Source organism: Microcaecilia unicolor, chromosome 1 (assembly GCF_901765095.1).
Source record: "Microcaecilia unicolor chromosome 1, aMicUni1.1, whole genome shotgun sequence".
NCBI classification, from domain to species: Eukaryota; Metazoa; Chordata; class Amphibia; order Gymnophiona; family Siphonopidae; genus Microcaecilia; species Microcaecilia unicolor.
In genome coordinates, this window is record NC_044031.1 from 462,485,879 (window position 1) to 462,510,110 (window position 24,232).

The 24,232-nt window shown below is 43.1% G+C and overlaps 1 protein-coding gene across 12 annotated transcripts in view; it reads left to right on the plus strand.

Moving 5' to 3' along the window:
• Window positions 1–24,232, plus strand: part of PTPRM (protein tyrosine phosphatase receptor type M) — a 1,370,833-nt gene that overhangs the window by 1,174,725 nt on the left and 171,876 nt on the right. For 7 of the 12 annotated variants that reach the window (XM_030213256.1, XM_030213265.1, XM_030213296.1 and 4 more), the window contains one exon: window positions 1,760–1,947. In XM_030213256.1, the coding sequence (XP_030069116.1) occupies window positions 1,760–1,947 (188 nt within the window). Of the gene's footprint in view, window positions 1–799; window positions 812–1,759; window positions 1,948–24,232 lie in introns of all 12 variants that reach the window. The other 5 variants (XM_030213239.1, XM_030213280.1, XM_030213273.1 and 2 more) reach the window with 1 other exon arrangement.

Sequence of the window (24,232 nt, forward strand, 5' to 3'; positions counted from 1 at the left end):
TCTGGTTCAAAAATCGCTAAGTTTGCCACTTGATTTCTGTACATTTTCAGCAAAATGTCCAAAATCATATTTAGACGTCATATCAAAACCCCCTTCGCATTAATGATAAATAATTGTCTTGTGAGATCATATTGTTCTAATTTTTTCTCGCCCATCAATCAGGATCAGTTTGCACATTTTTCTCTCAAGGACAGGGAGGAGGAGGAGGAGGAGGGAGGAGGAGGAAGGGATATGAGAGGGTTCTTCCACAGAGAACATTGCACTACTGCAATGGTCATCAAGCTTAATCAAAACTTGATGAACTTTCTTTCAAGATTTGTCATACAGGTTTAGCTGATCCCATTCTTTACACTGCTGTCACAGGGTCTTGAACAAGTTTAAGCTCTTAAATATTATCTGTTCAGGTTGAGGGGCTTTATTTTCCCCAAGTCATTTCAGTTTAACAATTTTTTTTCTTTACAAATTTCAAATGTGTTTAGTTTATAGACATTCTCTCCTCACAGAGAAAATAAAGATCAATTATGCATAGACATTTGTTTTCAAGAGCACCTCAAACAGATTCATTCAGACAGGGTGACATTTAACACAGCACATAGATACTCAGAGCACAGAGATACTGGCCCTTTCATCTTGCCCTCTTTCGCAGTCACTCCTTGTAACTAGGGACCAAACTGCAAGCCTTAAATAACAGAGAGCAGAATAATACCTGTACTTATTAACACATTACTGTTGCTTATGCCCTGTCTCCTTTCTCTCCTCCTCTCTCTTGTTTCCTCCTGAATATGTGTCTTCTTAAAAGTTCCAATAAATGGTAAGTTCCCCATTTGCCCCTGGGGAGAGATGGGAAGGGAGGTGGGTGGAGGAGGGAGCTTGTGTGATTCCTGCGACACCTGACTTGACCAACGCAGCTGCTTCTGTTGTGTGTTGGCTTGCACGGCAGTTGCCATGTAACATTCCATGCCAAATGTGACAGCCCATGAGGTGTTGTGAAGCGCTTGGTAGTGTAGCATGCTAAACTGTCACTCAAATCATTGACCCTGAGTGGATGATTCCTCTCCTTGCATATGCCCTGCTGTATTTTGTTTCCAAGTGTTATATTTGTATCTTCATTCTAGTTGTAGCTTTAAAAGCCATTTTATACACTTTTTTTCTTCAAACATTTGTACAGAATTCACCGCGTACCCTAAGAATCATCTGTCTACAGAGAAGCATAGCAAGCCCTATTGTGTTATAGTTGGGATCCACTGTGCTAAACACAAAACCAAAGAAGCCCAGTTAAACCCCGTTGAGCTGGCCAGTCACCAATATTCAGCGGCACAACCAGGTAGTACCACTGAATATCGGCTCTAACCAGCCATGTTCAAACCGGCCGGGTGGGGGTGGAGTTTGAGCAGAGCTGCTACTTAACCAGTTAGCAGTGATATTCAGTCTGCTAACTGGCTAAGTAAGCAGATAAAGTCAGGACAGCAAAAATGCTATCCTAATCTTACCACTGAGTTAACTGGGCACTGGTTTGAATATCGCCGGTACCCAGTTAACTTCCGGGTGTCCACCCATACCCAGATATTCAATGCCAGAAGCCAGACATGGCCCGGCATTGAATATCTGGTCTTAACTCAGTCCACAGCTGTAAGTGGCTTACAAACTGTAAACTGTCATGGGCTGAATATCGGGCCCTGAGATGCCAGTATAACTTGGTGTTGGCTGCTTGAGCTGATGTGTAAAACCTGCCCTGTGTTGTGTGCTGTTCTTTTCCTAGATGAAAACCAGACGATGGCCAGTGACACAAGCAGCCTGGTCCAGTCGCACTCCTATAAGAAGCGAGTTCCGGTGGACGTGCCCTACCAGACAGGTCAGCTCCATCCTGCCATCCGCGTAGCTGACCTGCTGCAGCACATCACGCAGATGAAGTGTGCCGAAGGCTATGGGTTCAAGGAAGAATATGAAGTGAGTACCTGGTCATGGGCCAAATATGTCAGCACCGCATGATGTCCATTTTCAGCAGCTTACTGCCAGTGATGGAATAAGAGGGGCAGGAGGGGAACCAACAGTTGTCACAGAGCACCTGATGCAGTGCTCAGTAGTACTGTGGCATGTATTTTCGTTGCAATTTCCCTAATCTTCAAAGAAAATCTAAAAAATGTATAAACAATCAGACACAGAGGGTATTACACATATCCCAGGCGGTAAAATAAAGAATACAAATTAAGGCATCTTGGAAAGAGAGATGAGGAGAGCGGGGGAAAGAGGGTCTTGAGCTGTCCAGACAGGAGCCTAAATAAATTGTAACAAGAACTACAGTACCAGGTGATTGAAAGCATCTTTGAAGAGGAAGGTTTTGAAGGCAGCATGGAAATTAGAGTACATAGTCAAAGAGTTCAGGGTATGGAATATGGAGTATGGAATTCCAGAGGGTAGGGGCAAATATGCTAAATGTTTTTGAGTGGATTGAATCAAAACAAAGTTGACGAAGGGAAGGGACATGCAGTAGATTGGAAGATGAAGAATGAAGGAATCTGGAGGGTGTTTAAGGAATCAAATGACATTTATGCCTCATAGATAATTAAATTATGTTTATGCCGCATAGGAATTTTAATGCCACTATCATATCTCCCTTCTCCTGCCTTTCTTCCAAAGTATGCATATTGAGATCTTTGTCCCCATACGCTTTATGATGAAGCTTTATGATGAAAACCACTGACTATTTTAGTAGTCACCCTCTGGACCGACTCCATCCTGTTTTTATCTTTTTGAAGATGCAGTTTCCAGCATTGTACACGATATTCTAAATGAGATCTCACCAGAATCTTATACAAGGGAATGATGACACCCTGCTTCCTACTGGCTAATCCTCTACCTATGCACCCAAGCATCCTTCTAGCTTTCGCCATCACCTTTTCTACCTGTTTGGCCACCTTAAGATCATCACATGTGATCAAACCCAAGTCCCGCTCCTCTTTCATGCACAAAAGTTCTTCACCCCATAAATTGTACTATTCCCTCAGGTTTTTGTAGCCCAAATGCATTTTTTAGCATTAAATTTTAGCTGCCAAATTCCAGACCATTCCTCTAGCTTTGCTAAGACCTTCCTCATGTTATCCACACTATCATAAGTGTCTACCCTATTGCAGATTTTGGTGTCATCCACAAAGAGGCAAACTTTACTATACAGCACTTCAGCAATATCGCTTACAAAAAATGTTAAAAAGAACTTAACCTTGCAGCACACCACTGGTAACATTCTTTTTCTCAGAATAAGCTCCATTTACCATGACTCTCTGTCACCTTCCATTCAACCAGTTTCTAACCCAGTCAGTCACTTTAGGGCCCATACTGAAGGCACTCAGTTTATTAGTTGTCTATGCGGAACCGTGTCAAAGGCTTTGCTAAAATCTAAATACACCACATCTAGTGTTCTCCCTTGATCCAACTCCCTGGTCACCCAGTCAAAAAAATTAAGCACATTTTCTGACAAGACCTGCCTATAGTGAAACCATGTTGCCTCAGGTTCTGTAATCCATTGGATTCCAAAAACTTTACTATTCTGTTTTAAAAGCATTTCCATTAATTTACTTACAACAGAAGTCAGACTTATCGGGCTGTAATTCCCAACGTCTTCCTTACTTTTTTTTTTTGTTACATTTGTACCCCGCGCTTTTATGGGCCGAGAATAGGCATGGAGTCCACACTGCCCTATTTCAACTGTCTTAACATGCAGTAAAAAAACTTTTCACTGCAGTAATTGCAAAGGACATGCTAGGCATACCCCAACAACTACTGTATTGCCTTTGCACTTACCAAGTATGAGGGCCCTTTTACACAGCAGTGGTAAGCCCAGTGCGAGTTTACCGCTCACTGTTCCGGGACTCCTGTGACTACCACTGGGTTAGCATGGAAGCCCTTATCGCCACCTCAGTTGGTGGCGGTAAGGGCTCCCCGCCTCATGGTCAGGCGGTAAGAGTTCTCTCACTGCGTGGCCATTGGAGGGAGCTGTGGAAAAAACTACCCCGGTGCATGGTAAAAATAGCCTGCTGCTAGTGCAGGGCCCCTTTTCCCACAGCTTGGTAAAAGGACCTCATTAATTCGTACTGTTATAACATGGTAAGTTCAAAATATTTTGTGCACTTTAGTAAAACAGCCCCTCTCTTAAGTAAAGTTTTACTGTTGATTTTCTCTGATATGTAGTTCAATTTAAATCGCAACTTCCGGAATCTGGATACTTGAAGTATCTTGTGGTGCAAGAAGTGCTGCCTGTTACAGGAACTTTTTTTTACCCCTCGTTTGCAATCCACTTACGTGAGCAGTAATTCTCTAAAGATCAAAAAAACAGTCTCTTATATTTCATTCCATAACATGTGCAAAGAAAAGCAACTTATCTGGCTTGTACCATGCTGCTTTCATTGAGAATTGTATTGTCACGATGAGCTCTTAATGGATTTTTCACTCCTTTATGGAGACAAAAGTGTCAGAAAGTTGGCACAGACTTTGGAAGGACTCATTAGCGGTGAGGAGTCAGCCAGACAGCAGTCAAAATAAAAAAAGAAAAATAAGCCAGGAGAGAGGGAGTGCTTAGCACAGAGAAAAATGCTTTTTCCTATCAATTATCATTTCTGGAATATACCATCACAGGAAACAAATTTGCCCCGGCAGAGAGTGAGTTAGTAGCAGGTGACAGGACTGCTCTGGTGAGAGAGAGGAGTAGAAGAACTTAGTGTGTACCTGGCATCCTAAAATAAATATGAAATTCAGAAAAACTGTAGAAAGGAACGTAATTCTTGAAACAGCTTAGAAAGAAATGTTTCCCATGTGATGATATTTTTCAATTATTCTGTTTTATGCTAATTAAAACCATTTTCTACTTTTTTTGTTCCGTACTTGACCTGCATTCGTTTGACTTGCATGCTATAATTTATTCAGAGAAGATAATTTGAAATTTGCTTTTGAGCAATGGCAACATGTAGCATATAGAGGTCACTTCTTTTTTGAATTGTTAGTGAAATAATAATCTGAATCCATTGTCTCCTCTCCTTTCTGCTCCCCTCCCCCTTTTTTTAAAGCAATATGTAATTAGTCATAAATTGGAGACGAGTTTAGACCTCTGTACTAATTGGTGTTATTAAAAAAAAATTCCATCTGCTTGTGGAAAATAATCCAAATTGACAAATTAAAGCAGCTCAAAAATGTTTTGAGCTTGTGAATTTGAATGTTTTTTTTTAATCTCTCCAGTCTGATCCTATACTTCAGTAAGTAGTATGCATTAAAAAGAGGAATCAAAATGGAAGTTCAGAATTTATCATAGACTAGCCAAATTTTACAAAGTAACCAAAATTTCTTGAATTAATTGTGTAGAAATAGATCTCATAAATATTTGCTTTTGGAAAACTTAAAATCCTGATTCATTCTCAGTGCTCAAGACCCTGTGTTAGCTAGTCTTAATCTATGCTGTTTGTACAAACTTCCAGTGACAGATTCCCCTGTCTTCATAGGTAACCTGTGCTATTGGTTTTCTACCATTGTATTTAGAAATTGTGTTCTTAATGGAAATCTTTCTTGTTTTTATTTAAACCTATAGCAGTTAATTTTACAAGTGACTTGAGCATGTAGCACAGCATTTTGGGGGCAATTCAATAACAGACACAAATATGATCAGATTTGATGTAATAACTGAAGTGAGGAAACACAGTAAATCCAATGCATTAGCATTTAACTTTCAAAAAGGAGACTATGATAAAATGAGGAAAATGATCAAAAAAAGATTTAAAGGAGCAGCTGCAAATTCAAGAATTTACATCAGGAGTGGATGTTGTTCATAAATACTATCCTGGAAGCCTAGAACAAATACATTCTAAATATTAAAAAAGGTAAAAGGAAGGCCAAATGATAGCCAGCATGGTTGAAAAGTAAGGTAAAGGAGGCTATTAGAGCTAAAAGGACATCCTTTAAAAAAACAGAAGAAGGATCTGACAGTAGATAATAAGTCAAATGCAATGCACTGATAAGGAAGGCAAAGAGAGATTTGGAAAAGAAGCTTGCCATGGAGACAAAAATACGTTTTAAAAAAACCTTTTTTAGGTATATTAACAAATCACCTGGAGAGGATAGTATATATCTCAGATAGAACTAAATCATGGGATAGGAGGCAGTGTCCTATTATGGATTAAGAACTGGTTACAAGATAGAAAACAGAAATTAAAGTGGTCAATATTTTCAATGGAGAAGGGTAAATAGTGGAGTTCCCCAGGGGTCTGTGTTGGGACTGCTGCTTTTTACCAAATTGTAAATGACCTGGAAACTGGAATAATGAGTGAGATGATTAAATTTGCTGATGGCACAAAGTTATTCAAAGTTGATAAATCACAAAATTGAAGAGGACTTTATGAGACTGAGTGACTGGACATCCAAATGGTTACTGTAAGCAAGTGCAAAGTAATGCATGTAGAGAAGAGGAACCCAAACTATTGCTACATAATCCACTTTAGAACTTACCACCCAGGAAAAGGATTTAGGTGCCATTGTTGATGATATATTTCTCCTAAGGTACTACTTTCCCCTATCATAAAATTGTTGTAAACCACTTAGATGGCTCTAGTGATATGGCGAGGTAGTAAATGCTAAATAAACTTGGAAACTTGGAATTATTAGGAAAGCAATGGAGAACAATACTGAGATTTGTATCAATCCTTCAGGCTGCCTCTTTACCTTCATTTTAGCTGCTCACATGAACCCTGTAAGATTACCTAACCCTGGAAATAATTATTTGCTCTGCTTTATTTAGTTTCTCTGTCACAGAGCTTACTGCTGCCTTTACTTGCATTTTTGAATGCATGTCTGAAATGTTTTTTCCCCTCTCATTGTAGGTTCCACCACCTCCGCTGGTGTTCTCCACAGGACGCTCTCTATGCATTCGGGCTGACTCTCTGGCTTCATTTTAGCTGCTCATGTGACCCCCCCCCCCCCCCCCCCGTAAGATTACCCAACCCTTGAAATAGTTATCAAACCACTGAAATCTGGTTCCCCAGGTCCGCAACCCACTGCACTAACCATTAGGCCACTTCTCCACTCCACTTTGCCAGTACCTTTTCCATTTTGCACCCTCTACATTTGGTCTCCCCTACTTTCCCCATTCCCGTATAACTGTCCCACTTCATTTTTTTCCAGACAGCGATCTCCCCCCCCCCCCCCTCTAGTTTACAAACTGCCGTCCCAAACAGTGCAGAAGCTAAAGGACCCTCCCCCCTGCCAGGATCTCCATCGGTCTTTTAAACTGTAGATCTGTTCGCAACAAGTTTTTTCTTATTCGTAACTTGATCAAAGAAAATAAATGCTCTCTCTTTTGCCCCCACTGAAACCTGGACTAAAACAGGTGATGAAGCTCTTATTTATGCCTGTCTGCCCCCCCTGCTCCCAATTATGATGCCCTCTCTTTCTCCCGCTCCTGTAAATCTGGCGATGGAGTAGCTATTATTTACTCCACCGACCTACGTTACTGAGGTTCCATCCCCTTTTTCCTATCCTGAACTTCTTATCATTAAGGTGGGGGGATGCCCACCCTTTCCACATTCTTTTGATTTACTGTCCCCCTTCCCTTTCAGCTGAAACATGGGACTCCTGTTTGCAGGCTCTCTCAGAAGCCACAATTCTCTTTCCCAATCTAATTATCTTGGATGACTTACATGCTCATGTGGATGATCCACGGAATCACAGCAGAAAGCACTTTATGGATCTATTGTCTAACCTCTCTCTTCATCAATGGGTCTCTTCCCCAACACATGTAGCTGGTCATGCTTTGGACCAACTTCTTACCTTCCAAGATTCATCTATTCTCCCAGGCTCTCTCTCGATCACCCCTCTCTCATGGGCTGATTACTTTCTTATACTTTTTTACATTTTCTCAGCCCCTCCCTCTCACCCTTTATTGACAACCCCAGGTCACTGGACCAGAGCACTTTTGCAGGTTGAGGTCAGTTCCCTCTCCCCATCACTATTTGCAGTCCCATCTACATTTACATCTAAAATCCTTAATGGCCAAGCTGCAACCTGGCATTCAGTCTTGGAGTACAGCCTGGATAAAATTGCCCCAAAAACGTATCGTCAGCCTATCATTTCTCATAGTAACCCATAGTTCTCAGCTGACCTCCATTTCTTTAAATGTCAATATCGTCATGCATAAAGACTCTGGAAAAAAATCCAAATTACCATCAGATCTGCTGATATGCAAAACTGTCCACCATGAGTTTAAGGCCTATATTCAGAACAGTCTTCTTAAATCTCTGAACCCCAAAGAACTGTACTCAGTTGATCGACAGCTGTCTTATATGTCTCAGAATAGAGGCATAATAAAATCCCTTCTGCAGAGGCTGTTTTCACATTTTTTGTCAAACAAAATTGACTCCCTTCTGAACACTCTGTTAACTTCTCCTAAGCCAGCACCTGCCCCCCCCCCCAACCCTCCGCACATCCTCCCATTAATTCTTTCCTCTTATCCCAGGCCAGCCCACCTGGCTGGTCTTCCCAAACCCAATTCCTCTACTCCCTTAACTCTGTTATACCCTCAATGAGATCCACCTATTGCTATTGTGAACCTATCCCATTTCCCTGGCTTAAAGCCCCCAAATTAGGTCTACTTCCCACTCTTTTCTCAATAATTAAAAGCGTAATCTCTGGCCAATTCCCAGACTTACGGAAGGTATCCATAGTTCGCCCCACCCTGAAGAATCCAAACTTGGACCCATCACTACTGAATCACTACCATCCTGTCTCAGATCTCTCCTATATCTAAAATTATTGAAAAAATTGTATTTAGGCAGCTTTCTGATTACTCCGAAAAGGTACTTGCTCTGTACCCTCGTCAATCCAATTTTCAGGCCCATTTTAGTACAGAAACTCTCTTGATGTCCCTGCTAAGCAAACTTCATTCTCACTTTGACCAACACAAAATTATTCTAGCAGTCTCTCTCAATATTTTGGCCATTTTCAACCTTGTTAATCACTCTCTTCTTCTTTCCCATTTGTCTACTATGTGTATTTCTGGTGGCGTTCTCTCCTAGTTCACATCATTTCTTTCTCACTGTTCATTCCAGATACTCACTCCTATCTCTGTTTCTCATAAGCAGCCACTTCACTGTGGTATTCTTCAGGGCTCAATTCTTTCCCCTCTCCTGACAGCTCTCATTCAATCTTTTGGTATCACGGCTTATTTTTCCAACTAGTTCATCTTCTCTCTCAGTTGCTCCTCTCCAGGTCTGTCTTGATTCTGTAGTGTACTGGCCACTTGAACATCAACTTGTTCTTAACAAGGACAAAACTGTTGCCTGTTGGTTTTCTGGAACTTTAGCTCCTCCATCTTCTCCTATCACTCTCTTTGGGTCTCTGATTCAACCAGTTCCATTTTTTCGCTATTTAGGCATCATTTTTGGATTCTTCCCTTTCTTTCCTATCTCAAATTTCCCATTTATCAAAACTTTGTTTTTTTCACATTTCGTCAACTGCAGACCATTCACCATTTTTTTGACCACAACAACTTCCATGCACTTATTCTTTCACTTTTCATTTAACGTCTCGGCTATTGAAATATCATCAACGCAGGCTTACCGCGTCCTACATTGAAAAAGTTACAAACTCTCCAAAACACTGCAATAAAACTACTTTGCCACACTCATCGTACTGATCACATTATGCCCTTTGCTGAAACACCAACACTAGTTTCCCGTTGAGTACTAAATCACTTACAAAATAGCACTTTTGACTTTCAAAGCTTTCAGAGTTGGCGTTCCCGACTACCTTTCCCATCTCATGATTCCTTACTCACCTGCTAGAGTCCTTCGATTGATAAGTGATCATCGACTGGTGTTGCCAAACCTCAAACTTGCTCATTTAAAAACCACTAGACACTGTGCCTTCTTTTTCCTTTCCCCTTATGTTTAGAATTTCATGCCCCTTTCTCTTCATAGTGACCCTCACTTAAGACTTTCAAAGCCAATTTAGAGACCTTGCTCTTCAAACAAGCTTTTGGAGAATCAGCCCCGCTGGATTAGTGGGGGATAGTTGGGACCGCTAAATTTGCCTCTGCTCTACTAGTTTGCTTTCCTGTCCTCTCTCTTTTTCGGTTTGAATGTTTAGCTTTACTGTTTGAAATGGAGTTCCTTTCATTTCTGAATTTTTTTATAGATTGTACACCACTCTGCTCTGCCTTGACAACTAGGGGGCGGTTTAGCAAGTTTTATTAAACTATAAAGAGACTGAGACTTGTCAGTTTGGACAACAGGTGGCTGAGGGGGAGATATGATAGAGGTCTATAAAATACTGAGTTGGAGTGGAGAACAGGTAGATGTGAATCGCTTGTTTACACTTTCTAAAAATACAAGGACAGGGGGCACACAATGAAGATACTAAGTAGTAAATTTAAAACAAACCGGAGAAAATATTTCTTTTCTCTGGAATTCATTGCCAGAGACTATGGTAAAAACAGTTAGCTTAGCAGGATTTTCAAAAGGTTTAGACAAGTTCCTAAAAGAAAGTCTATAAGCCATTGTTAAGATGGACTTGGGAAAATCCACTGCTTATTCCTGGGACAAGCAGCATACAGTCTGTCCAGTTCTTCTGGAATCTTGCCATGTAGTTGTGGCCTGGATTGGCCACTGTTCGAAACAGGTTACTGGGCTTGATGGATCATCGGTCTATCCCCGTATATATGGGTGTCGCTAAGGGGTGGCAAATGCCACCCTCAAAGAAGGGCTTTCCACCCTATTTCTGGTTCACATACTCCAAAATGAGTTTACCCAGAGCTGCCCATCGCTGAAGCAAATGTATGGGAAGTGCCTCAAAACTCACTTGGCTGCCATCAGCCCTAGCTCTCGGTCCCAGTCCTGCTAAGTCGGATGGCAGTATTTGAGACAGAAACTGTAGGGCCTTCCATCTTGCTATAGGATCTGTTGGACCCAATCCTAAAGTCATTTCCTGTTTTTGAGGGGTGAGACCAAGTCTACAGAATCTTGAATCTTTTTCCCCGCTTTTGATCTCCCTCTTCTCCCTCTCACCTTACTTTCTCTCCCCCTTCCTCATTTTCCCGTCTCTCCTTCCTTCCTCATGCTGTCCTTTTCCATTTTAACTCTCCCACCTTGATTGCTCTCCCCCACTTCTTCTCTCTCACCATTCCCTCCTTTTCTGAGTCCCCCACCTCTCTTAGCTCTTTCTACTCCCCCCCCCCCCAAATCCCTTTCTTATCATGCCCACTCATCCTTGGTTCTCTCTCTCCTTGTGCCTGCACTCTTCCATAATACTCTGGATATTCTCTCTCACACCTGCTTCTATTGTCCCCCTAACCTTCTCTTGTTCAATCCTTTGCACATATAGCTGGCCATCGTACTCCATACTCTGTTCTACATGCCTCGTGCCTTCTCCCCACCCCCCTCTAATCCCCTAGAGCTGGCAGCAGGAGTAATGTGTTATAAAACGTGAGCTTCCTGAGTCATGCAGGGCCAGTTTTGAGATATTTGCAGGAACATTTATGGAGCCCATGCAGGTTGGCAAGCTGAAGCTGTGTAAGGAATTCTGGTTGAAGAGGGGAGGATTAAAACACATTTTTTATTATTATTGCTTTAGAGGTGGCTCAAGACAAGTTAAAGTTAGTGAAAAGGTAAGAAAGGGACTTATCAGGGGTTTGATAAATGACTGCTACTCGGAGAGGTAGAGGAGTGAATTAATAGATGGAATGGACTTTGAAGGAAGAAAAGCAGTGAGACTGAGGTGGAAGAAGAGGTTGAAATGTACAAGAGGATGAGAGTAACAGTGGCGTACCAAGGGGGGGCGGTGGGGGCGGTCCGCCCCGGGTGCACGCCGCTGGGGGGGGGGGTGCCACGCATCTGTCGGCATCGCTCGTTCCCTGCTCCCTCTGCCCCGGAATGGGTTACTTCCTGTTCCGGGGCAGAGGGAGCAGGGAACGAGCAAAGCCGACAGGCGCGCGGCACCTCCCCCCCAGCAAGTAAAGATGCATCTGGGGGGTCGTTTCGCGGGGGGGGGGGGGGAGGTCGTGTCCGTCATTTCGCTGCTGGGGGGGGTGCCGCGCATCTGTCTGCAACGCTCGTTCCCTGCTCCCTCTGCCCCGGAACAGTACTAACCCGTTCCGGGGCAGAGAGAGCAGGGAACGAGCGTTGCCGACAGATGCGCAGCACCCCCCCCCCCCCCCAGCAGGTAAAGATGCACCCGGGGGGGGGGGTGTCCGTCATTTCACCAGGGGGGGGGGTGTCGCTGCACCCGGGGGGGCGCATCGGCGATCCGCCCCGGGTGTCAGCCGCCCTAGGAACGCCACTGGAGAGTAGTAGCCTGACATCACCTCTGCAGCCAAACTAGCGAGATATATGGGAGAAAAGGTAATCTCCATGACACAGGGTAGCAGCTGAAGCCAAGTCTCAGTTAGTGTAAACAGACGGAGAGTATGAGAGATAAAGAGATTGTGAATGTAGGAAAGCGTGTTGGAGACAGGGCACATGATAAAGGCAGAGAAGAAGGGCAGAGGAGAGGAACAGAAATTAGATTGGAGACAACCTGCACAAGTAGGGTGAGCGCTGATTTGGAGAATCAGGATTGGGATTGATATCCCCAGCAGAGAGCAGGAGAAGGAACAAGACAGTACAGAGAAGAATAGGGGTGCCATGACGACAGTGACGAAGATGGGGTGCACTCAGACAGAATGGAGATGGCTGAATGAAAGGAAGAAAATGTTGAAGTGCTGGAGCTGAGAAGAAGGGAGAAGACAAAAGGGATGGTGAGGTGATGAAAGCAGAAGGTGGGCAATGTGGTGTAAATATTTTAATTTACTTAGACCTTGCTAGTTCCCAAACTGTTTTACACAGCCTGAGTACAAAGACACTCCACAAACAGAAGGACGCTGGGACTCTGTAAATATGAGAAAGTAGTTCTCCAAAAGTTTATTAGTTACTTACCAAAAGATTAACACAATATCATCACAGAGCATTTCTGAGACATTCTTTTCTCAGAATGGGAGAGCAGAGCTCTGTGCCACACCAGGTGCTGTCACCATTTAGTATAGACTCCCCACCAATACCCTAGCTACCAGCCTTTAAATACATTTCTTGTACCATTGATCCCTATTAGCATTTCATTTTCTCACTGGCAATCTTTGCACATTATCAGCTAGTAACTTTTAGACATCAACATCTTTGATTGCCATGAATTCACATGTTTCCAAGCTTCCCTTCAGCCCCCCCTGGATGTTCTTATGACCTACTGTTATCTGCCTTTACCCAAAACATCTTTGCTCACAAGCTCTTGGTATTGTCTTGTTATTGTCTGTCCACCTGTTGTTTTGAGAACAGATTCCATCTTCCTCTGTCAGCTTCTTAGTTGCTTAATTCAGCATTTTGTCACAGTGACAATATCTGACTCAGATATCTGACATGGTCTTTGATTTTTGGAGGCCTAGTTCTGAGCTCTAAGCCTGTCTTGACCTGGGTTTCATCTGAAACCACTGTATATCTCAGGACCACTGTAGAAAAATGCTAACTGATAGCATTTTTCTACAGTGGTCCTGAGATATACAGTGGTTTCAGACGGAGAAAGAGATTGGGAAGGGGCAGTATCAAGAAACGAAATTGTACTGGAGTCATTGGGAATAACAGAAAGAGAATAAAATCTGTAGAGAGAAAATATTGTGGTGCAGCACCTGGAGCAGTGGACCTGGGAGTCACCACAGAGAAGGCTGGGAGGATATGCAGGTGGGCTGAATGACCTCCACAGCACCTGGAAGGTGGCTAGTGGAAGCACTAGGCACCTGGAGCAGAGGCTACTACTACTACTACTTATCACTTCTATAGCGCTACAAGGCATACGCAGTGCTGTACACCATACATAAAAAGACTGTCCCTGCTCAATGAGCTCACAATCTAAATAGGACAGGCAAACAGACAGAACAACTAAGAGGTAAGAGAATTAAAGGTGGGGATAAAAGGGTACAGGGCAAGTGAGTAGTGGTTAGGAGTTAAAAGCAGTGTTAAAGAGGTGGGCTTTTAGCCTGGATTTGAAAATGGCCAAAGATGGGGCTAGATGTACAGGCTCTGGAAGTCTACTCCAGGCGTGAGGTGCAGTGAGATAAAAGGAACAGAGTCTGGAATTAGCAGTAGAGGAGAAGGGGACAGACAAGAGAGATTTATCCACAGAACGGAGTACTCGAGGGGGGGCGTAGGGAGAGACAAGAGTGGAGAGGTACTGGGGAGCGGTAGAATGAATGCACTTATAGGTCAGTAAGAGAAGTTTGAATTGAATGCGGAAACGGATAGGGAGCCAGTGATAGGGAGCCCTGGATGATTCAGGGTGAACCTCCTTCCTGCCCTGCCCCCTCTTCCCAAGTCAGAAATCGCTCTCTGCCCTCCCTGAGTATATGTCTCCTTCCCTCTATTCCGTCCCCCCTCAAGTTTGACACCTCCTCCCTTCCTTTCAACCCCCCCCCCCAAGTCCATCTCTCACTCTGCCTTCCCAAATCCATCTCTCTTCCCCCTTCTGCTCTCCTTGAGTCCATCTCTCATCCCCCTTCCATCCCCCCTGTCCTTTTTCCTTTCTCCCTTTCCCTTCTGCCCCAAGTCTGATATTTCTCCCTCCCCCGTTCATCTCTCCCTCTTCTGCCCTCTCGCCTTAATCTGACATCTCCTCCTCCCCCTCATATCTGACATCTATGTCTCCCTACCTACCATTACTCCATCCTCGTCCAATATCTCTCCCTTTCTCCCTTCTTTCTACCCCCTTCCCGAGTCCAAAATCTCTCCCTTCACATATGCTTTCTCCCCACTCCTCCCCCCCCCCCAAGACTGTAGTGTGGCATCTCACCTCTTCCTTCCTCAACCCCCTTCCTCAAGTTGGCCTTCCTTCTTTGTTTTTCAAAACTCTGCAGTGGCAGCAGTGATCCCATACGCTGCCCTGCCACCGGCACCAGCCTGTTCTATCTACAGTGGTCTGCCTCTGAGGAAACAGTTAGTTACATCACAGAAGCAGGCCACTTTAGAGAGAAGAGGCCATTGGTGAGAACAGGGAAGCCTATGGGAATTGCTGCCACCACTGACTTTTGGAAAACAAAGAAGGAAAGCAGACTAGGGTAAGGGATTGAGGAAGGAAGGGGGGAGATGCTAAACCATGGCCAGGGATGAGGGTGGGGAAGGAGAGAAGCCAGCCCAGGAAGAAGGGGATGGGTGGAGGGATGCAAGCCGGTAGGCCGGCTGGCAACGGCAAAATGCTACTCCATCAAAATTGCCATCTGAGGTCCCCGCCCCAATTAGCCTAATTATAAGGCCACCCCTGTACATCACCCTAGATTACTGTGTACAGAAAGCTGTTAGCAGTCAGAAAGCAATATTTGATGAACTTCTGATATTCTTTCAGGATGTCAACTCTGCTATTATAGAGTCTGCCAAAACACGTTGGTGCTAAAGCCTGTTTACAAAGCCACGCTAGCGACTGCTGGTGCACTAGTGCCGACACAGACTATTCACTTTGAATGGGCTGTGTCAGCGTTGCCGCGCGGCTTTGTAAACAGGGAGTGTTTAGTCTTTTCACTGTTTGATTTAAGTTTATGTTTCTTCACCTAGGAGCCTATAAGAGTATTGATACATTTTTGTACAGTTATGATCTCCTGGGCCAAAAATTTGTAAATAGGGATCATTACAATAATGTTGTTCACATAGATATGACTGACAAACACGTGGAGGTGCATTTTCGAACGGGGATGCCCATCTCTAAGGGCGGCCATCTCTGAGGATGGCGCCATGAATGGGCGGGGCCAACCGTATTTTTGAAAAAGATGGCCGGCCATCTTTTTTTCGATAATACGGTTGGGGCCACCCAAATGTCAGAGATGGCCGGGTTTGAGATGGCTGGCCTCGGTTTTTGCCCATAATGGAAACCGAGGCTGGCCATCTCAAACCCAGCCATATCCAAGGCATTTGGTCGTGGGAGGGGCCAGCATTTGTAGTACGCTGGTCCCCCTCACATGGCAAGACACCAACCGGGCACCCTAGGGGGGCACTTCTAAAAGTAAAAAAAAAATAGCTCCCAGGTGCATAGCTCCCTTACCTTGGGTACTGAGCCCCCCAAATCCCCCCCAAAACCCACTCCCCACAACTCTACACCATTACCATAGCCCTTATGGGTGAGGAGTGGCACCTATATGTGGGTACAGTGGGTTTTGGGGGGGGGGTGGGAGGGCTACCATTTACCACTGCAAGTGTAATAGGTAGGGGGGGATGGGCCTGGGTCCACCTGCCTGAAGTCCACTGCACCCACTAAAACTGCTCCAGGGACCTGTATACTGATGTGATGGACCTGAGTATGACATTTGAGGCTGGCATAGAGGCTGGCAAAAAAAGTTTTAAAGTTGTTTTTTTGAGAGTGGGAGGGGGTTAGTGACCACTGGGGAAATCAGGGGAGGTAATCTCTGATTCCCTCCGGTGGTCATCTGGTCAGTTCGGGCAGTTTTTTTGGGACTTGGACCTGAAAAAAAAGGGACCAAATAAAGTGGACCAAATTCTCGCCAGGGACACCCTTCTTTTTTCCATTATCAGGCGAAGCTGGCCATCTCAACGCACGCCCCTGTCCTACCCTGTCCTGCCTTCGCTACCGTGCCGACACGACCCCTTGAAGTTTCGCCAGCCCCGCAACGGAACACAGTTGAGGCCGGCCAAAATCTGCTTTCGATTATACCGATTTGGCCGGCTTCAGGAGATGGCCGGCCATCTGCCGATTTGTGTCGGAAGATGGCCCGCGATCTCCTTCGAAAGTAAGCTGGATGATGTTCCATTTATAACCTAAACTATGTAAAAAGATGTTAAATAATGTTGGAGATAAAGGAGACCCCTGTGGCATGCAATGTTATTGCGCTTATAGTAACACTAAAATTTATGATAATGCGTTGATAAATGGAAACCTATGTAAATTGCCTCATCGATTATTGTGGAAAAACATACATGCATTAAACCTCTAAATTTAAAACAGATTCATTAACCCAGATATTTACATAAATGTACATGTTAATTTTAATTCAGGAGAGTAGGGGGGAAGGGGCCTCCATAGCATCACCAGCCCCAGCAAGCCTATAGAGCAATAGCTGGATATAAGAATCAAACCCACATCTCCGATTTGGCATTCATGTATGTTGTATTGGTAAACCAATATAATTTTCTTTATATTTTATTTTTGCAGAAATGTCATATTACACTTCAAGAAACCCTTGATACAGAACAAAGTTATATGGCAGAAATTTTACACTATCTAAAAATAACCACTATAATATAACAGATATCAGTATAAATCCAACAGTCAACAATAAACCAATGTTTTTTCATACTTGGATACAAACAAACCAAGTTTTAATAAAAGATATGATTTTAGACTCGGCAAGTCTTCAGCATTTCAATTTTGAGTTTATTTGTGGTTCTGGATTTCTTTCCTTTTCATTTTCCTTTCATACTCTGCATTTTTCTGTAATGAGAACAGACAGAAGCCGATAATTGATATTTTGACTAAGTTCTCTTTGAGACCACTAAGAATGGTTTATTTTTTTTATCTAGATCCCTTCTTGAGAAAGAGGCATACTTTTGCATGCTGCTAGGGCCAGACAAAACCCAGTAAAACAACAGTGTTTCCTCAGAATGGGAGGGAAAAGCTCAGTATGAGAGTCAAATGCCAAGGTGGTGTTCCAACCCAATAAACATTTACTGGTGATGTGAAAATATGAAAAGTGGTTGCAAGGACAGAATTAGAATTCAGCAAAACACGCAAAAACAATCTACCTGAAAGGATCGTAGGATCCCCTTCATATTACTAGACTCCAAAACTCCCCTAGGAATAAATGTAGGCTCCTCTTCGACTATTAGAAACTTTCCCTAAGTATCTGCATGTTTCTGCAACCTCTCTGGAATGGCTCCCCTTTAATTGGGATGAGATCTATAACCAGGGTCACTGAACAACTAACACCAGATGCACATATTGTAACAGGGCTTGCTCATCCACTCTTATCCTAGCTGAGATTATATTGAAGTACCTTTCTGACTTCCCGTGCAACTTTCGTTTTTAGCAGTGGCGTAGGAAGGGGGGCGGTGGGGCGGTGCGCCCCAGGTGCATGCGCTGGGGGGGTGTCCGCTCCATTGGTTCCTTGCTCCCTCTGCCCCGGAACAGGTTACTTCCTGTTCCAGGGCAGAGAGAGCAGGGAACCAACGGAGCCGACGCAGCTCCCAGAGACAACGTGCACTCGGCGGGGTGGAGCGCCAGCGGTAATGATGCACTCCGGGGAGGGGGGTGTGCCGTGCTGCACCCGGGGGGGGGGGGGGTGCGCAGCGGCGACCCGCCCCGGGTGTCAGCCAGCCTCGCTACACCGCTGGTTGTTAGTCCCCTTATTTTCTAACTCTTGTTATTCTATCTTATCTATCTATATGTTCCAGCTTTGCTTATGCCCTGTTCTGTCTATTAAAATGTTTTACTGTATATTGTGTTGACATTATAAGTAGCAAGTTATGCCATACAATATACTGTTTAAATATTTTTACTGCTGTGACTGTCTATTGCCTATGTTCAACGTATTCTTGCTGTGTAAAGCGCCTTGGGTGAATTTCTTCAAAATGGCGGTAAATAAATCCAAACAAATAAATAAATGAGGTTGATATGGTTTTCAGCGGCACTTAGCTACACAGTGTGACCACCAAGCACTCTCTAGTTCATGCCAGGGCAGTCCAGGGGCAGAGACAGGATGGAGCCAAAAGAAATGCGGGCACCTGTGATATTCAGTGTCAGTGCCTGCACACCTAACCAGTCAGACTAGCCCACATAAAACCCAGTCCTGTCTTTGCATGGTTAAGTATATTGGTACCAGCATTGAATAATGACTGATACCCACATAATTTCTGGGTCCACTGAAGACCCAGATGTCCAGTGCCAGTGCCCAATGCCACAGGCTGAATATCACCCCCTTAGATTTTTCTCCCCCAAATGCAGCGGGCAGGTTAATATCTTTCTCTCCAACTCACTTCTGAAAGCAGGTTATCCTCAGGCATTCTGTCCCTTCGAGAGAGCACTCATTCTGTCTCTTACTTCCAACCAATTCCCAAACCTGCTCCACTCTCCTTTGTAGATTTATTATACAGACTGTTGAAAATTCCTCCCACATGGGCTAGTTTATGAAAACAAATTATGTGCCTCTCTTCCCAAACCGCGCAAACAATTCTTGTGCAGCAATGCCAACAAAACCCATTCAAAGTGAATAAATCCTATCATCAAGATACCAAAAAGCTGATACATGTGTAGAATTGACTAAATAGCAGTTACATAATAAAACACCATCATGGAACTATCAATAAAAAGTAAAATCTCAAATAACCTTGATTGGTCATAAAGTGCTAGATTCTATATATTACGCCTAAAAAATCAGTGCCGAAACAGAAAACACCTAGGCATATTCTGTAAAGTACGCCTAAATTTCTGAGCAGTTTATAGAATACACTGAGCGCCCATCTGTGTGACTAAATTTAGTCACGGGCAGTTACGCCCAGTGGCGTAGCTATGTGGGGCCAGGGGGCCCCTGTAGATTTTGCCCTGGACCCCCCTGCCGACGACCCACCCGACCCCCCCCCTCCCACCGTCAACTCGCGTCACCTGCCTTTGCAGTATGTGATCAGAAAAGTGTTCTTTCAAAAGGTTGAGATCCATACGCCCTTATTTTTATCAGGAACATTTTGTTTTAGTGGCCCAGGCGACTATTTTGTCTATTGTGGAATATTGCAATGTAGTATATTTCGCTCTCCCTCAAAAATTAATTTCTAGATTAAAGTTACTTCAAAGCATGGCTGCTAAACTGATCTATCATTGCTCCAGATTTGATAGGGTTACCCCACTGCTATGGTCACTACACTGGCTTCCTATATTTGTAGGAGTGCATTTTAAAGATGCAGTTTTATTCATAAGGCTATTTATGCTTTTGTGCCTAGAGCCCCGTTTTATCAATTCAATTTTTCTGCTTTTTCTCAGTCTTACATATGTAGATCCAAAAGTAGATGTACATTGTTTCCATTTTCTCTGTTGGGACTGAAATTTAGCAGACATTGGAAAGTCTTTTTTTTTTTCTGCTGCTGCTTCGGCTTCATTTTGAAATGATCTTCCTTTAACAATTAGGATAGAATCTTCATATCTTGCTTTCAGTAAAAGTCAGTCCTATCTTTATGCAGTTCCCCATGGCCAGTTAAGGGCTGAATATCGCACTTAACCAGCTATGGGTTAGCCGGCTCCACAAATCCGGACATTCAGTGCCAAAGCCCAGAAATGGCTCGGCATTAAATTTCCAGGCATAATGTTGGCAGGGGTCAGCAAAACACTGAGTGCCACTGGCTGAATATTGGTTTTATGGATGTTAACCTGAAGACGGTGGTTTGTTAATAGTGAATATGGTCTGCTAATTTGATGAGGAATTTTTTTTCTTTCATGGTTTTTAATGGGGAAGGATGGGAGGACACTTGAAGAGTAAGCGTATTTTTTTTTTAATTTCATCTCATAGCATTTAAATACCAATTAAATAGATAAATATTGTCTGGGATTAGTGTCAAGAGTGCTGCCTATTGTTTTCATGGAATAATCTCTTGTCTGGGTTCTATATGAAATGGTAAATAATGATTCCCTACTGATCTATTCCATCCCACTCATGCTGCCGTAGACTTCTATGATATCACCTCTCATGCAGCTCTTCTCTAAGCTGTGGAGACCTAATCCCTTTAACCTCTCTTTAAAAAGGAGCAGTTCCAATTATTTTATCATTTTTGTTGTTGCTCTTGTCTATATATTTTCTATATCTTTTATGAGATGGCGCGACCAGAACTGCACACTGTACATAAGTGCTGTCACACTATTGATCGCTACAGAGGAATGAATGTGAATAAACAAACACAAGCCTTCCCTCTTTTCTTCCATTTGTTATCCACAGTGCTCTTAACACTGCACTGTGTCTGCCTTGCATATGTTTAAACTCTCTCAGGGTTTTGCTAGACTATTCCAGCCACATACCAGTCTCTCAGCAAAGAAGTATTTTCTCATGTTTCCTAGGAATCTTCCTGCTTGCAACTTCATGAGACAACCTTTTGTCCTTGAATTTCACTTGTTTTGGTTTTTTTTTTTTAATTTTACCTTCCCTCCCTTTATTGAAGCCTGTCAAATATATAGGAAGGTTTCTTTTATATTTTCTTCTTTTCTGTTCTTCAGCAACCACAGTTTGAGTGTCATCTGCATCTCTTTGTGGAATTTGTGTTGCAGGCCTTCTATTACATTAATAGCTGAATTGCTTCCGTCCTTTCAATGTCCTTACTGAGGTATAGCATCCATAATTGAACTCAGTACACAAGATGGGGCCTACTAGCAAATCGATACCAAATTCAGTGTAAGTGCTCTTAATCTGAAGCAAACAATATAGTCGTTCAAGTGTTTTAGCTATCAGCTGGATATATAATTGGCCCTTTTAAAGTTATATGTACTTTCAGTACCCAAGGAAATAATTCACTTTATCTGCTCAGCAGGAATCGCGCCAAGCAAGATAGTTTGTTAATTAAATCAGTTCAATCAGGTTTTTTTTTTCTTTTCAATTTTTCATTTTCTTTGTTCCTGTAATGTGCCTAATTTAGCTCTGCTTAGACCATTTCTCTCCCTATGCACCCAAGCATCCTTCTAGCTTTTGTCATTGACTTTTCTACCCATTTGGCCACCTTAAGATCATTACATACAATCACACCCAAGTCCTGCTCCTCTTTCATGCACAAAAGTTCTTCATCCTGTAAACTGTACCGTTCCCTTGGAGTTTTGCAGCCCAAATGCATGACCCTGAATTTTATAGCATTAAATCTTAGTTGCCAAATTCTGGGCCATTCTTCAAGCTTTACTAGGTTCTACCTCTTGTTATCCACATCGTGAGAGGTTTCTACCGTATTCCAGATTTTCATATCATCTTCAAAGAGGCAAACCTTACCAGACAGCCCTTCAGCAATATCGCTTACAAAAATGTTTAAAAGAACTGGCTCAAGAACCAAACCCTGCAGCACTACTACTACTACTACTACTACTTAGCATTTCTATAGCACTACAAGGCGTACGCAGCACTGCACAAACATAGAAGAAAGACAGTCCCTGCTCAAAGAGCTTACAATCTAATAGACAAAAAAAATAAATAAAGTAAGCAAATCAAATCAATTAATGTGAACGGGAAGGAAGAGAGGAGGGTAGGTGGAGGCGAGTGGTTACAAGTGGTTATGAGTCAAAAGCAATGTTAAAGAGGTGGGCTTTCAGTCTAGATTTAAAGGTGGCCAAGGATGGGGCAAGACGTAGGGGCTCAGGAAGTTTATTCCAGGCGTAGGGTGCAGCGAGACAGAAGGCGCGAAGTCTGGAGTTGGCAGTAGTGGAGAAGGGAACAGATAAGAAGGATTTATCCATGGAGCGGAGTGCACGGGAAGGGGTGTAGGGAAGGACGAGTGTGGAGAGATACTGGGGAGCAGCAGAGTGAGTACATTTATAGGTTAGTAGAAGAAGTTTGAGCAGGATGCGAAAACGGATAGGGAGCCAGTGAAGGGTCTTGAGGAGAGGGGTAGTATGAGTAAAGTGACCCTGGCGGAAGACAAGATGGGCAGCAGAGTTTTGAACCGACTGGAGGGGGGAGAGGTGACACACCACTGTAACATTCCTTTCTCAGAGTGAGCTCCATCTACCACTACCCTCTGTCACCTTCCACTCAACCGGTTCCTAACCTAGTCTGTCACTTTAGGGCCCATACCAAGGGCATTCTGTTTATTTGTTTGTTTATTTATTTATTAGTTTATTTATGCATTCTTGTTTCCCACTATTATCCAAAAGCAAATTTTGGTTCAAAGTGGCTTACAATTTACATTTTGGTGGAGTTACAATAGTATTGTGCAATGTGGAGAGGGCATCTATAGTTTGTGTGGTTATTCATAGAGTTTTTGAAGAGAGATTTGAAGAGGAAAGGTAGTGGTAGCTTTTGTGTTTAGTTGTACAGTTTTGGTGATGTTTATTCATACAGTTTTTGAAGAGGTAGATTTGAAAGGAAGGCAACAATATCTTTGTGATTAGCTGTAGAATTTTTTGAGAGGTAGGTTTTCATTTCTTTTCTGAATTGGAGAAGATTTGTGATGCTTCTTACAGTTTTTGGTATCAAGTTCCACCATTCGGAACCTTGAATACTCAGAGACATACCTTCTGCTTACTCAGAAAATTCAGTCAAAAACCCACCTAATGCTATCATGACCAGATATTGCCATGTGCATAGCCTGAGTACACTGAAACTCCAGTCTTTTAGGATCTAGCTTAACTTTTCTTAAACACATGGATAATAACACAAATATAAAGATTCACAGTTTCAGTAGCACAAATGCCTTCTTTCCCCCAACAGTTTAAACAAGCAAATTCAGTATCTTTTCTAGGTGTTTTCTATTAAGACAGCAAACAAGTGCTCACAACTGGGTGCAGTTTCAAGGTCATCCAATTCAGTCAGTCACACTCTGGTTCATTTCCAATGCTCTTAGTATTCACAATATAGTTTCAAATATCAAATACACCTCATCACAAAAAAAGTGTCACTGAGCTCACCAGGTCTGGTATCATGGCTAAATAACCGTCAAGTTAGTGGGAACATATTCTTTATTCAAAGTAGCCTTTTTTCCTAATTGCCAGTTCCCCAAGGATGGGAAGAAGTAATCGCTGATTCTCCCAACAGAATCGATGCAGAATTTCTACATACACATCAGCGCACTTTCATCAGTATTCTCCAGTGACTCAAGTGACAAACTAACAGCTTTCAAGTCACTCAAACCCTGGCAGTTCAAAACATTATTCAGTACAGAATAGCAATGGACAAAGGAGCCATGCCTGCCCTATATAAAAACTTCATCTCTCTACATCTCTTACCCTATAGAAGTGTACCCAGGGCATACCTACCATACCTGCCTTCATATGTGCAACTCATAGCAGGACTCAGGAAATATTCATTGCCCATATGAGAAAGGTAGAACAGTATAATATGAAGCCCTTCACTATTGCCCTGAATAGCTTATGTGTACTGGTCTCAACTCGGGCATTCGGCACACACTCAGACGTATCAACCCCCGCCCCCTTCAATACCACACTACAAGCCGTATCTTCGATAGAATTGGATTTATTTTGGCCGCAGCCAGGAACATCAAAATTGTTACAA